The sequence below is a fragment of the Vombatus ursinus genome, unplaced genomic scaffold, assembly GCF_900497805.2.
Source record: "Vombatus ursinus unplaced genomic scaffold, bare-nosed wombat genome assembly UNPS02000580.1, whole genome shotgun sequence".
In the NCBI taxonomy this organism is placed as follows: domain Eukaryota; kingdom Metazoa; phylum Chordata; class Mammalia; order Diprotodontia; family Vombatidae; genus Vombatus; species Vombatus ursinus.
Genome location: NW_020940358.1, coordinates 20,577,170 through 20,593,213, shown reverse-complemented (window position 1 = coordinate 20,593,213; position 16,044 = coordinate 20,577,170). Strand labels below are relative to the sequence as shown.

Genomic DNA, 16,044 nt, shown 5'->3' with positions numbered 1-16,044 from the left:
ACTGCATTGCAAATAAGGAGCAAGGTTTCTTTGGCCTTTAAAGAGAAGGTTGAAGGGCAAGGGAATGGTAAGAGGTCTGCTTTATGACTCAGATCAAGCTATTTAACCTCTCTGCACTATCTCTATAAAAGGGGAAAACAGTATTTACCTCCCTCATAGAACTGTTGAAATTATTGCAAAGCACTTTGCAAGAAATGTCAATGTAGCCAGCCAATATGAGGGAGAAAAGTAAAATTTATTTTAGCAATTCCTTCCAACTAAAATAAAAAGAAGAAAAAGAAGCCAGCTCTAGGGCTACAGGGCTGTTGATTGCCCAGTTCTCTCTGGTCAGCCTTTGGTTAGTAGATTGTGTGTTTGGGGGGGGCAGTTGGCAGGGGGAGGGCAAAGGAAAGGGTACAGACTAAAACCCTTTAAAACTGCAAGGATTCTCACAAGGAAGTATATGGGGTATAACAACCACAAAAACAAACAGCCCTACGCGCAAAGTTTCTAAGCCCCAATCAGTGATCCAAATATTGGAAGCAATATTTGATCAAAGGCAATTCTAGGAGAGCAGCAGAATTTGGACAATCCCTTGGAGTCTGTCATAGTGGGATGTGATCATGTATGCAAAAAGAGGTACAGGAGGCTCTGCACACAGTAAGTACTTAATAAATGCTCAGGAGGATACATATTGAGTTGAAAGGACAGAAGTTGAGGCAATACTTGCAGAGTGAAAAAAAAAGATAACTTTTTTTTTTAAGTCAGACTCCTTGCTGATCAGGAAAGCAGAAAAATTAGGCTAAGTGTGGGAATGGAGCCCAGATTGGGAGGAAGGGGAAGTTGAAGGGGGAAAAGTTCATTGTCTATTATAGGGCATAGGGTGATCCTTCCAAATTCCTCCATCTATTGATGGAGTTGAGCAAATCTAACTTCCTCATCTAGTATAATTATGGAAAGAATGTCATTGGCATTCACTCTCTCACCTGGCCTCACTTTTCACCGTTCTTAATGCTGATCTTCTCCAGTTTTTCTTTAAAGCACTGATGGAACTAAGGATACCCCCAGACCAGGATGCCCCGAACTCAAGGTGGGCATGCCTCTGAAAGAAGGGGAGGGGTCCAGAGAGGGGCAGGGGAGCCGCCTCGCGGATCCCACATACTAATCTCCCTTCCCCTCCTTCCCTACTCCTCTTCTCCCCTCAGCAGGACGCTGTCTCTTTAATAAACTCCCTCTGCCTTTCTATCTGCTGCTGGGGAGTAAATTTCTCCCTGTCATCAGGTCGCGGGGAGGAGGAGGAGTTTGTTAATGTTCAGTTTGTTCAGTGGATCGATGTTTGCTGGCATCGCCTCGCCCTGTCTGTGTGTGCATATGTGAGGATGTGTGTGTGTGTGTGTGTGTGTGTGCGTGCGCGAGAGAGAAAGAGTGTGTATGCGTGCGTGTGTGTGAGTATGTATGTGGGAGAGAGCGCGAGAGGGAGTGTGTGTGTGTATGTGTGTGCGCGCGCGTGAGTGTGTGAGTGTGTGTGAATTCCAGATTTCCTGCCTTCCAAACCCGCTCTTGTCCTCTTCCATATCACTCACAGGCTGGCATCTGACAGCAGCACCAAACCTACCGCGATCTCTCTTCCCCCAGCACAAGTCCGCCATAGAGATCAACGAGGAGGAGGAGGAGGAGGTGGTGGTGGTAGTGGTGGTGGTGGAGGAGGAGGAGGAGGAGGAGGAGGAGGAGGAGGAGGAGGAGGAGGAGGAGGAAGAGGAAGAGAAGGAGGAGGTGGAGGAGGAGGAGGTGGAGGAGGAGGAGGAGGAGGAGGGGGAGGAGGAGGGGGAGGAGGAGGAGGAGGAGGAGGGGAAAAGGAGGAAGAAGAAGAAGAGGAAGAAAAAGAAAAAATCTACTACCTTTCGCCTTATCTTTCCGCGTGTGAGTGCGTGTGGTGCGTGTGTGCGGCACAGTTCCTGCCATCTGATCCTGGTCTTGGATGTTTAATAAAGAAATCAAGTGTCTCAACAGTCACCCCCCCCCCAAACAAAACCAAAAAACAGACCAAAAAAAAAAAAGGACCAACAACATCATCAGCAACCAACAACCCGACATTGTCAACACGAGACAGGTTTTTTTGTTTTGTTTTGTTTTGTTGGGGCTTCCCCTCCCCCGGTTTTTTTCCCCTTAAGCCCTTAGTGGAGGGGGGACGCTCAGTGTGAGAGAGACAGAGACAGAGGGGGAGAGACAGAGACAGACGAGACAAGCGAGCACCCCCCGAGCTGCTTCTCGGGTCTGGGGACAGAAGTGAGATTGGAGAAAGTAGAGCGATGCCGAGGAGGAAACAGCAGGCACCGAAGCGGGCGGCAGGTAAGCCGAAGCTCTCTCTCTCTCTCGGCACTTACAGGCTGGGGCTGCAGCTCCCTCCTTCCCTCCCTTCCTCCCCCGCGCCCCCCTCCTCCCTACGAGACAAGCACCCCTGCTTTTCTGGGCTTTTTGCTCCCTGTTCATCACCCCCCTTCCCCCCCACCTTCTCCGCCCTCCCTGCCACCCCTTTCTATCCAACTTGCTGGGAGCGAGCGAACAAGTCTGTCTCATCTCCTTCTCCCCTTCTGGGAAAGGAGGAAGGAAACTGACTCCCTGGTTTGGCATTCTAAACCTTGTCCCCTTCCCGGTGCCCGGACAACTCTCCAGCTTTGGGGAATCCCACGGTCCTTCCCTCCTTAAACTTTTTCTCTCCACCTTCTCCATCCTCCCTCCCCTACCCCCCCAGCCATCTCCCACCCCTAACTTTCTTCCCATTTCTTTCCTTCTGCCTCTTGCTTCTCCGTGGTGATAGTGTGTAAGGTTTGGGGACACTCTTGTCTTCCCCTTACACAGCCTGTATACTTTGCTTTTTAAGATGTCATTGTGTCGCTTCCTGGGTCAGCTTTCCTTTAACCCCTTTTTGGTTCTGGGAAGTGTGAGGTTGTGCCTGAGCTAGGGAAGGCAAGTGACTGGCATGGGATGAGCTGATGGAGTTCAGCTTTTGATCAGTTCTAGTGAAAGCTGCAACAGGAAACCGAATGAACAATCTAAGTGCGTTCTGAAAGAATCTGTATTTTCAAATCTAATCCCCATCTCTACCCCCCCCCCCCCCCCCCCCCTCTTTTTAAAAAAATGCCCATTGGAAAATGCAATGTATAAGTGACAGGAAAGAGTTTTTAACTTTATGCGTATTTTTGTATTGCTACTTCCCTACCCTCTTCCCCCCACCAAGAAAAAAAAAGATAGGAACAGGTTAATGGGCCAGTACAAAAAGCCTTTTAAGAGTTTTCTTTTTAGGTTGCTTAATTGCTTTTTTTTTTAATAGTATACTGGGGTTTTGTTTCTGGGAAGTGCAATATGAAAGTTCATTTTTCTCCTGCCAGACCCACCCACTGAAAAGTCAGCTTTCCAGTTGATTGCCAGCTTTGATTTGACATTTGATTGATCACCTGTCATCTTGCTGCCTTTGATCTATTCATTCTTGATATATATCAATAAATCACTCACCATGGTAACTCAAGTGCCGGTGACGCAAGGCTTGCCCTCTAGATTCTCTTAGCTAGACGCACAATTATTATCTTGTTTGGCTTTTAATGTGGGCGTTTTTTATTTCTTTGTGTCCTTAGTTGGATCAGTGCTTTAAAGAAAAGCTTAAGTTTTTTTTTTTCCTTTTCTCCCTTGATTTTAGGGATCATCAGCCAAGTCTTCTTCCTGTAAACCTATCACTAGTTTTACTCCATTGCAGTCTGGAGCAAAGCTTAGGAGCAAGTTTGGTGATATACTTTACTAAAGTTTGAAAAGTGCTTGGGGCAAAACCAAAGGTAGATAAGAAGTGGAGGGGAGATGTTAGGGTTTTAGGTAACCAGATCAAATGTACCACTGATTTCCTCTTCTCTCATCATCTGATTCTGGCATAGAATTGCAAGACAGGCCCTTCAGAGCTAGTCCTATGAGGGGGTAGGTACCTGCTTTCCTAACTGGCAGAGACTAGTTGGAGTTACATAGTAACATCTTTCAAAGTATTTACTCCCTGTTTTTTTTTTTTTTTTAGTGCTGTCTGCCTAAGAATAAAACAGCTGGGCATTTAAAAAATTGAATATATTTAGAACTTTCCTATAGAGTAGTTTGGATTGTGGAGTGAAGGGTGTGTGTGTGTATGTGTGAGAGAGAGAGAGAGAGAGAGAGAGAGAGATTAGGTACAGGCAGACAAACATCATATGTGGGTTTTTTTCCCTCACAATTGGTTATATCTGATGATTTCTTAAACATAATTCCTCTCTCATTTTTTCTCCTACATTTTGATTCACTTTTGCTTTTAAACCCCAGTTTCCAATCTGACAAAGTTAGAGTGAGTACGCTGGCTGGTTTGCACCAGGGAAGAGTCACATAGATTCGCTGGCTAGCTCTGGAAACAGAAGAATGAGTGTAGCTAGATTATTATAGATAACGTCCTTATTGTTGTCCCATAAGAGAACCCTGGGCTGCCGTCCAGCAAGAAGTGAGGTTGCCCTGAAAATTACTCTGTTTTTCTTGTTGTTCCGGTAAAGGCCCTCAACAACTAGGCAGTGATTTAAATTACCAGAATGACTGGACATGTCTCAGTCAGTAAGCTCATTAGAAAAAAGTGCGTTGCTCAGAATTGTGCTACTTTGATTATATTTATCCTCTGATCAATGAGGCTTCAGGTGTATTGAATATATGTAATCTTATATTGCATTATTTAAATTAGGCTCTCTTTATTAAGCTAGTTTCCTATTGCACTGGTTTATACTAGTTTCCTCCGTTTGAAAGTTATGACTGGCTTTAGTTTCCTGATCTGCCTTTAGTTTACGTTTTTGTATGTAGTATTTGGGGGCTTTACTTTTTTTTTTAATCAGGGACAGAGAGGCCTCCCTACTTTGTACAAGCTATCAAGCTCAAAAGAAATCAGGCATCAAGAAAATGGCAAGGCCTCTTATTAGTTGTTTATTTGGTTATATTTAATAAAGCAGATATTTTCCACATAGTTTTCCTTCCACACATTCAAGGACATCAATGCCTTCCTCTGTTTTAGCTGAGGCAGCTTCACATAAGAAAAGTTGGCCACTTTGGGATTCTTTGGCTAGTTAATATCCAAGGAAAGGAAGAAATGATGAGGTCTAAAGAGTCTGGAAATGTCTCCACTGCACCATACTGTGCATAACTGTAAATAATTACTACCATGCACAGACTTTGAAAGTAAATTTCTAATAAATACGAAGATTAGAAAGAGCATACAAGTGGATTGAATAGAAGAGATCCTGGTAAATAAGGGTCCATCCCAAGGAACATGCCAGACAGTTTTATCCCTTGTTATCATTCATCTTAAGTTCTGAGTTTCCAATAATGTATCACAGATCTTCCTAATACTGTAAGCATTGAAAATGAATGAATAGAACACTATTTATAAGAGATGGGGGGGGAAGGTTTACTATTTATTTGTAGAATTTTCCCTGGGGGTTGGAGTTCGAGAGTTTAGTTTACCTCAGCAAGACATCAATATCAAATAGATGTTTGGATTTCTCCTTAGATTTCCCTCAGAAATACCCAAATCCCTTACGTTAGCCACACTCTTTCAGCTCTTTCTTTAGGCGCTTGTCTCCAGTCTGTTGGCATTTCTCTAGGATGTTGCGTCATTCTGTAACTTGGGATAATAACAGAAGTTCAGTGCTGTGGCAAAAGCCACAGGGACAAGCCCCCCGAAGTTTGATTTCTTCCTCCTTACTCTTAGTTCTATGTTCCTTAGTTACCACTGAAATGTTTTCCATTTTTCAAGTGAAAATATCCCTGCATGTTGTACCATTATCTCTTCCCTACCAGTCTCATGGAGAGAGGGAAGACAGAAAAGGAGAGTGAAATAGAAAAAGAATTTCTGTGTCCTTATATATGTGAAGTGTACTTAAGTGTAAAATGCTAGTATTAAAAATTCTAACCTCCTCTTATCCTATCCTCACTTTAAAAAAAAACCCACCACCATGTATTTTATTTTTCCACCAATGATCATTACTTTTGTATTAATGCCAAGTGTCGGGAACCTGGGCTCACCACCTTGCTGTAGACAATGTAGAGTGCTCTCCCTCCCTCTCACTCTCTCTCACTCTCTCTCTCTCTCTCTCTTTTTCTCTCTTTTTCTCTCTCTCTCTGTATATATATATATATATATGATATGTGTGTGTGTGTGTGTGGGTGGGTGTGTCTGTGTGTGTATATATATATATATATATATATATATATATGACACTAGAGAGATTTACTGCTGCTTTATCTGTACCCTGGTTCTCAGATAACCCGAGAAAGTACAGTAGCAATGAACAGCTTTCACATTTATTTTGTTTATTTAATATGTAGATGAATAATGCAGATTTTGTTTTCATGAATGTCCTTGTGTGGCAGTAAACATTAGACTATTAGCAATCATTACTTAAAAGTTGTAATTTGCACCTTAATAGCACAGGTTATTTAAATGGAAACATATTCAGCAGGGACCATCAAGCAGTTAGGGTAGACAAAATGACCTGAGAGGTCTTTTTCCACTTCTTAATATCTAAGACACTGGGACTAAAAGAAGTGATATCAGCAATTACAGGGAGGGAAATAGTAGTGGTGTTGGTGGGGGAGGGAGGAGATTTGAACATTACATTTATCTTTTATTCACTAACCAATAGAAACTGGTTTCAAGGAAAGAGGATTCTGAATGGAGCCCTGACCCTGGCAGCATCACTTTTTTTTTTTTAACATTGTCTAGAAAAGCAAGTCACATCAAAAAACATCCAAGTATCTCATGCTTCAGAACCTTTCAGTTCCTGTGCACATTCTGACTTTGACAGATGACTCAAAAAGCCAAGATGCTCACAAGTATGGCTGTTCTGATTAATTAGAGCAGGTCCCAAATAAGGGGGCTTCCAGCTAAAAGATGCACCAAGTTTGCTTCCATCCATTTAAGTGTTTGGGATTCAAATTGATTGCTAAGTGGCCCTGTGTCCCCTCCCTTCTTCCTCATCTCACCTCATTTTTAAAGACCTAGATTGAATGGGACATCTCAAAAGCCCATTTGTTTTAGTCATTTATTGATTTCATTTTTAATCTGCCATATCAGGACACAATACATTAACCCTAATCAGTAGATTGCATGTGACAGGGAGTTCAGGCACTGTCCTTGTACAAGAAAGGCGGTATCCTAGAGTCCCCCTAGCAAAACCAAACCCCAAAAATTGGGGAGGTTTGGGGCTTGCTGGCTACTTTTGGAAGGCAGTATTATTGTTCAGGGATGTCTTCTTTTTGGATTTTTGATTCTGAAAATTTTTCTTTCTTTCCCACTTCTTCATCTTTCTTTTTTTTCTTGTTTCCGATCATGTGGGGATCCCACCAAAGAAGGTAATACACATTAGGTCCCAGGAATATCTCTTTATTTGTCAGAATCCTCCAATACAGCTTCTTGCTCTCTCTCATCCTAAGAAACATCTCCTGGTATGTAACTTCTGAGTCAGATAGACTGTGTCTTCCTACCCCAATTCTCCCATTCCCAGGGACTGGAGGTGGCTTTTTGTCAAAGAAACAGACATAAATAAGGACTGGGATTCTGTTGAATACAGGTAAAAACCACACATCTATTGCATTTTTTGCTGGCACTGAACTTAGAAAGTCAGCAAAAGGAAAAAACAAAACAAAACAAAACTAGGCCTGGCTCTTGTTAAGACTGGATATGCAGTTAGCCTCACACGAGCCAGGTAAGTGATTCTGATAAACCTTCCTTTCTATCAGGTTTTGTTTATATCTCTGATTTTTAGGGATCACCATTAAAAAAGCCAGAGAAAATATCATCATTCCAAATGTTAAATATGACTCTTCATGATGCTCCTTATTAATAATAAAATTGTCTCAGAAATTCTACCTTTTGACTAGTCAGATACAGACACACAGACACAAGCAAGGTGTCATTTTTATTTGATGCAAAGTCAACTGGAAATGCATTGAACTAACAGTTAAAGTGTCTTGCTTCACTTCCCTGAAGCAGTACTTTTTCATTGCATATTTAATTGCAGTTGAATTGGGAGACTTATAAAAAAAATCAGTGGTATAAAAACATTCAGTACAAAAGTTATTTTATTCCTTCATGATATTAGAAAACTGTTTTGTTTTTGTTTTTGTTTTTACTTTTGTGGCGAAGAAAGTTTTTTTATTTGGTTTGGTTTGACTTTCCCCAGGTCGTATTTAATAATGGATATCTTTTACTTCACTGTCTCCTTACTGGTCCCTGACTGTTTATATCATCATGAGTTGTCTGGCTCAAATAAGAGTAGTTCCTGCCTAGCGATCGTTTTTATATTAAAAATGTTTGTTGTTTTATTTTTAGTCACAGCTTTAGAAGTGCCATTTGATATTAGAAATCTGTTTGTGTTTCTTGAGGTGCCCTTTGACAAGAAACTATTAAATTTTGGCCCTCAGTTCTTCTAATCACATAATAATAACCTCTTTAGGGACAGAGGAATACCTGAGTGTCTTAGAACAGAACAAGTTCATTGAGTGTACAAGATTTCAAGGGAAATCTTATCGTAAGGACACCCTGTTTCTGTTCCATTTGCGTTTCCTCCCTTCCTTCTGCCAACCTTTCCCTCACTGCTGAAGGAACTTCAAGAAATAGTTAATTTCAGGATGAAATATTCCTTCATTGAGATAAAAAGAAGGGAGAACTGGGGATTCCAAGGCCAAATTATAACCTCCTTAATCCTTTAAGAGGCAAAGTTTAGTTGTCCCTGAAAACTGACAAAAGACGAATAAAAACACTTAGGGCATGTGTGATTCTCCATTAATCGGCAGTAATTGTCGATTTTAGAATGGTTCAGTTCGGTCAGGAAATTATAGTGAGTTTATTAGTAACATATCCTCTAAGCAGATCTTTGCTATACTCATCTCATAGAAGAAAAAAAATCTGAGATGTAAATGGATGATTACTACTGAAGTATTTTTTCCGAGTGGGTTAGCTGGCTGAAATGATTCAATAATTCAGAGGAATTTCAAAGTCGTGAAAATCATCATTAGGAATTGCCAGTTGTCGCCTGTTTCAATCTTCTGGCTTCTGTAGGTAGGAAATGCTGTTCTTAAAGCCTCCAGGAGTGTTCTGGGACTCCGAAACAACTTCTACAGTTGTTTTAAATGTGTAAAATTAAGATTCTGGAGGCATAACTGTCTATCTTGGATAGCTAATCCTATTGTTAGAATATCGATGTTATTTAGTACTTTAAAGGCTGAACAATTGGAAAATCTGCAGCAGTGTAGAAGTTTTAGAGATAATGAGCAGAGCAAACATATGAAAAATACTTTGTATATCATTGGGAAGCCTTCTGGTTACATTTTATTCATCTAAATGGAGTCCTCTTTTTTAGTTATCTGTCGCCTCATTTTATTCTTTTGAAATTGCTTGTGACCCCTCCCCCTCGGCAGTAGACTTAAAATACAATTCATACATAGTTATTCTGGATGCATAATAACCGTGCCACTCCTTACATAGCTGTAGAAAAGCAAATCACATGCATATGATGGGAAGAAAATCCCAAGTAACACTCTAAAATAGCTAGCTTCGAGTTCAAGATCAGAACTTTTTTTTTTCCCCAAGCAGTAGAGGAAGAAAATAACATTGCATTTTAACTACACATCTCCCCTTGGCAAATGAGAAGCAATGAAGCAGTTCAGATTTTTAAGGAGCTTTTTGGCTCTCCTACATCTCTCTCAAAAGACTAATTTAATTGAAAAGCTTGTGGTGTCCATTTATGTATGCTAAGGAAAAGGCCCAGTGTTTCCATTAAAGCACCAGATAGTGTGAAACTATAAGGTGGGTTAAAACAGATTCACAATGTTCTCTAGTGTCGATAAATACCAAATGAAGATCACTGGTCTTAATTAGTTGAGCGCTTTTGTGACTGAAGGAATACTGGTAAATCACCCCAAAGTATCATGTTTAATGCAATATTTGAGCTATTTCTATAGGAATTGCATATAGCTTATAGATTAAGGGGGCAGAATACAGTTATTGTTTGTAATGAGAATAATTATGAAGGGTAGAATTAGCATAGAATGGACTTGGATGTAATGGAATTCTGTTTTTAATGAAGTGGAAGAAACTTCTAAAATGCTGCATTGCCTCATGAGGTTCAGACAACTTCTGGTGGGCCTGGAGCAGCAAATAGGACCCAGGGCCAAGGGGTTTTTTGGGCTGTGTTTTGTTTTGTTTTGTTTTTTGTTTTTTGTTTTTTTTTGTACGACAGAACATGACTTGGAGCAAGAGAGCTCAACTTCGTGTCAGTATTTCTGTATAAAATACACTGTACTTATTTTAATCACCTTCTCAATTTACCACAGCTCTGAAACTTAGTGTATATCTCATTCATAATCCAAGGGGATGTGGACAACTTCCCAAAACAAGTAGCTGCCCCTGAATAGTACTGAATCCGTTCTCAATAACTGAACAAATCCGGCTGACGTTTATCAAGCAAGTACTGCTATGCGCTGGAATGATAATAGGTTTAGAGAAGACATGGGTTCTCTGCCATCATGGAGCTCCCAATGTTGTAGTGGACAGGATACCATACTGACAGCAGATATAAAATAATATGAAAATGCATTAGAGGAATACAAAAGAAAGTGCTATGTGATATATATAGTCCAAAGAGGCAGAAGACAAAGTTTGGGGTGTGGGGGGACAGGAGGAAGTTTATCATCTGGAAGGATAAAGAAAGGCAGGCTTCAGAGAGGAGGTGTATGAGAAAGATGCAGAACAAACTGCTACATGAGATCTGAGACAGAAGGTCATCTCAAACCTATGGTTTAAATCCCAACCTATAGTTGGGATTTAAGTTGAACTTTAAAGGATGAAAAGAAATTCAACAGATTAAGCTGGGGGCAGGGAAAGGGGGGGAGAGGATAGCATTTTAGACATAGGGAACAATATGATCAAAAGCATGGAGGTGAGAGAATAAAAGGTATATTTAGGGGAAAGTGTGATGCAGTGTGCAATCTAGTTTGGCTGAAACATAAAGTGTTTGGAGGAGAGTAATATGAGATTTGGAAGGTAAGCTAATCCCTGATTATAGAGGGCTTTTAGCATCCCTCACTTTATATATACTCCTCCAGGTACCCATCAATCTAGAACCACTCTTCCTGTCCTATTTATCCCTTCAGGCCTTCTTGAAATGTCCTGTATGTTGTAGATGAGATTCTTTTTTTTTTCTGAGGGGGGAGGTTTGAATAGATGACCATTGATATATTTTCAGTTATTTTGTTATTTTGATTCTATATTGAAAGTTATGTTAATATTCAAGTAAGAAAGAGTGTGTATGCAAGGGAGTGGGGTACTGGGTAATGTATCAGTTTTAACTATCAATCAATCAATAAGGGCTTATTAATATCTACAGTGTACCAAAGGTTCTATGTGAGAGGTAGCATGGCATAGTAGATTGAGAGCTAGGAAGACCCAAGTTCAAGCTGGACCTCTGATCCACACTAGTAGTGTGACCCTAGACAAGTTTCTTAACCTTTCCATTTTGTAAGCAGCTCTCTGACTGTAAATTTCATGGAAGGTACTGATCTATACCGGTTGAAGGAGATTCTTCTCCTGGGAATTCCTGATTCCTAATGAAATCATAGATCCAGTCTCTACTGCCTCTCCCTATATGCCAGGCACTGTTCTAGGCAATGGGTATACAAGTACAAAGAATAGTCCGTACTCTCAAGGAGCTGAGATTCTAACTGAGGAAACAATTACATATAAATACATAATTTTAATAAATATAAAGAGAATCAATACCATGCTGTGGTCACTGTGGTAACCTATAAGTTACCTGCTTTGGTAACTTCCTCATCACTGGAGGCCTTCAGGTAAAACATGAATGGCTCCCAGATGAGCACACTGTTCAGTTGCAGGTACTGGTTGGATTTGATGGCATCTGAAGTTCTTTCAAATGTTGGAATACTGTGATTCTCTGAGTTGAATCATGTTTATTAAAGATATGTAGGACAAGGTCCAGTTGTATGTATGGTGACATAAAAGAGTGTTCTGGAAGAATACTCATCTTGATATATCAGTGAAATATCAACTGTTAGGATATAAGATGGAAGTAGTGACTATCCAGGAGACCTGGGTCTCTGAGTTTAACTGGACAAATTCCTTCCCAAGGCAGGGTCTCAGTTTATTCATTTATAAAATGAGAAGTTTGAATAGTTTCTAAGTTACCTCAGGTTCTGTTGTTGTGTATTATAAAGATAGCCCCTTCCAGCTCTGATATTATATATTCTAAACAGATCATCTATAGACTATGTTCTAATGTCTATTTCAGTATAGGTTGTTTATGTTTTATTGCTAGAACAGAGCCTGGTACATAGTAGGTGCTTAATGAATTCTTTTTGATTGATTGATTCTTTCCAGCTTTGATAGGACTGTATTCTAAAGTACTTTTCAATTCTGACATTCTAAGGACTCCTCTCACTCTGATATTCTGTGTTTTACGTTCTAAGGTTGCCTCCAATTTCTGACATTCTTTGTCCTATGACCTTGTGAATTTTACTGTTATGGGAAAGGTTTGGTGATGTTGCTTAAGCAATAGGGATAATATAGGTACAGGAGAATGCTTTAAATGTATACCTTCAGTCCCTCTCTCTCGTTCTTTCTGCCTCTTTCTGTCTGTGTCTGTCTCTCTCTATCTCTGTCTGTCCCTGTCTCTTTCTGTCTCTCCCTGTGTCTCTGTCTCTCTCTGTCTCTCATAAAATGTCAAGTCAGAGGGAACCCCAAGCCCCATGTCTCTGATTCTTTATAACTTATTTTTTCTATTGATTTGAACTCACAGTTACCAAAATGAAACCTTTTGACTGTAGGAAGCAGAATAAGAAGATTTATAAAACTACTGAAGCCTTCCATAAATATTTCCTCATAAGCTATTCTCATTTTATTAAACAAAAGGAAAAACTTCCTAAAACGCCAAGTATGACCCATCTGGGGTGTCTGAGCAAACATACACACTCACCCATTTCCTCTGTGACTTTGAGGTTGGGTCCATAAGTCAGAAAACATTCATCTGTTCTTCACAAATCATTTGTAGTGGCTATGCTTTTTCCTCGCAGTGCAAAAATATATGGAACAAATGTAATTATACCACAACATTATTTATTTTAACAAATTTAAAATTACTCTTCTAGATTTTTCCCTAAAGTACTTCATAATATTTATGGCCAAAATTTCTAAAGATGCCTTTTAGTACTAAGTATTTAATTATTTGTGACACATAAATGAGTACTCTGAATAATAATAATAAAAACAATAACAATAATAAAGATGGTTTTTAAAATCAAAGGATCATCTCACATTGACAAAATGTGGCATGCAACAGATGATATTTGATTGGTCTTTCCTAGGGAAAAAAAAAAACGACAACCAGTAACCTTTTCAGTTTTACTTATGGACAGCACTTGCTGCACATTTTAATCAGGTTTTACACAAAATGTAGCTACCCACACTTGTGACTTCTCAGTAAAGCCTCCCTTATGGAAGATGCGCTGGTGAAATAGCAAATCAAATTGATTTTTTTTTTTGGCTTTATGGGGATTTATACTTGATGGAAGAAATAAATTCTACAAGCATTTATTAAGTACCTACTGGGTACATCCCATTGTTTGTGCTGAGGGAGGAAAGATTAAGGTCTTCCACTTGGCTCCTAGATATAATTATAGTAAAATAGCATATGATAATTTTTTAAAAACCATGATAAGAGACATGCAAATTAAATGCTATGTGAGTTGTAGGGAGAAGCAAATTACCATTAGGGAAGATCAGGGAAACCTTCCTGAAGGATGTATATGTGAGTTGTTATTAAAAGGATAACTAGGAATTTAATAGACTGAATGGTGAAAAGGGTATTCCAGACATAAGGAAATGAGTGAGAGAATGCCAGTGTAGACAAGAGCAAAAGAACTGAGGTTAGAAGTGCTTATGTTTAAATACTGGCTTTTCTCCTAGTTATCTGTGCAATTTTGGGAAAGTCCTTTAACCCCTCTGGTCCTCAACTTCTTCATCATTTGTAAAATGAAGAGTTGGACTAAATCACATCTAAGAACTTTTACATTTCTAAATCTATGATCCTATTTATGGAAATGCTTAATAGGATGATATAGAAAGACATACCAAAATGGCAAAATAAAATTAAATATAGTTCAGCCATCTTGCTTCAAAAATGTTTTAGTTGTTCAACCATTTTTAGACTTTTTTTTTTAAAGTGAATATTTTCATGGAGTTTCTCTTGAAATAAATAATTTGCTGGGGGGAGGAGGCGATACTTTTATTCCAATTGAACATAATAATTTTAAACATTCTCTTCACATTTTGAAAATCCCGAAACTTCTTGAATTCCTCACTAGACAATACAAATCTAGTATTCTAGTTTCATTTCACGCTACTCCCTTTCACATACTATATAATCGACCTTCCATCCAAACTGAATTACTCACCATATCCCCTTCTTACCTTGCCCTCTCCTGTTTCGACATGTATGAACATTTCTCACACCATCTTCCAAGCCGAGAATGGATCCCTTTCTCAATTTTTCCATCCCCCTTCTCTGCTTGCTGAGATCAACAAATATTTATTATAAATCTTTAGGACCCAACTCAGTTGCTGTCTCCTTCCTGAAGCCATCCATGAGTCCCTTAGTTACAAATGATGTTGCCCTCAAATTTCTTGTGGCAATTCGGACTATTTTTTGACATTTCTCATATTCTTCGTCATATCACTTGTTTATGTAAGTTTTACCCCTCCATTAAATTGTAAACCCTCTGAAGTCAGAGGTGTCTCCTTTCATCTCTGATTCCCCTCCTCCCCCAGTATAATGTATTGCCCAGCACCTACTAGGCAATGCTAAATGTAATCTAGTCGTAACATAAGCAAAACATGGCAAAGCTTTATCAGTCCAAAGCATGCATTAAGTACTGGCCACCAAGGTATCAACATTATGTGTGAGGGAAAAATTAAAAGGAAATACAAGAAATAATGCATGCTCCTGATGATCATCATGTAGAGCAAGGATTCTTAACTAGGGGTCTATGAACTTAAAATAAATAAAGGTATGTGTGTGTGTTTGGATATATGTGTGTATTTGATTGTATTTCAATCTAATTGATATCCTTTGTGATGCTTTGTATTTTATTTTTATGCATTTAAAAACATTATTCCAGGAAGGGGTCTGTAGGCTTTGCTGTCCTGCCAGAAGGGTCCATGACACACAAAAAGAGTAAAACCCCTGATCTCGTGGGGCTCCAAAGTTGGACAGCAGAGCCTTCCAGTGTGTTAGCGACTGTGTGCTGTGCATTTTCGTCTATAACAGGACCCTCTCCTTGGAAGTCTTTCAAGTAAAGTCTGGATGTCTACATGTTGAATATATTATAGTGGGGAATTCTTTTCATTTAGGGGTTGTACTAGATGGCTGCTGAGGTCTCTTCCAACTTTCCATTTCTGTGACTGTGATTCTGAGACAAAATTTCTTCTCTGTATATGAGGCAAGTGTGGTATAAGTTGAAGGAGCAATGGATCCAGAGTTAGAGGACCAGCTCTGAAACAAATCTCCTGGCTCTGACCTTCTCTATCTATGTGACAATTTATGTAATCTCTCTGAACCTGAGACTAAATGATCTCTAAACTCCCTTCTAGCTCTGTATCCTTTAAGTTCCTGGATAGTAGCTCAGTAAGCCAATTGAAAAAGCAGTTAATTATTTATTGCTTTCAAGGCACTGTACTAGGTGCAGGGGATGTAAATTAAAAATAAAAAGTCCCTACCCTCAGAGAGGTCATATTTTACTAGGCTATACTATACCTAAACAAATAAGTATTTACATGATAGTTGGAAGAGAAGAGCGTACTGATCACCAGGGATATTAGGAAAGCCTTATAAGAGGTAGCATAGAACACTGTGTCTTGGAAAAAGTTGTAGGTAATGAGGGAGTACAATCTAAGCATGGTGAACAACCAAAGAGATGGAGGTGGAAGTTGGAGTACTGAGTTCAGTG

At 39.6% G+C, this 16,044-nt stretch overlaps 1 protein-coding gene across 1 annotated transcript in view; it reads left to right on the top strand.

Annotated features, from left to right (window-relative positions):
* The first annotated feature begins 1,844 nt into the window (after window positions 1-1,844).
* The window catches only part of TSHZ2 (teashirt zinc finger homeobox 2), a 275,010-nt gene continuing 260,810 nt past the window's right edge, over window positions 1,845-16,044 (top strand). Inside the window, exon 1 of the mRNA XM_027852560.1 lies at window positions 1,845-2,328. Within this exon, the coding sequence (XP_027708361.1) occupies window positions 2,289-2,328 (40 nt within the window). The 5' untranslated portion in view covers window positions 1,845-2,288. The remainder of the gene's footprint in view (window positions 2,329-16,044) is intronic.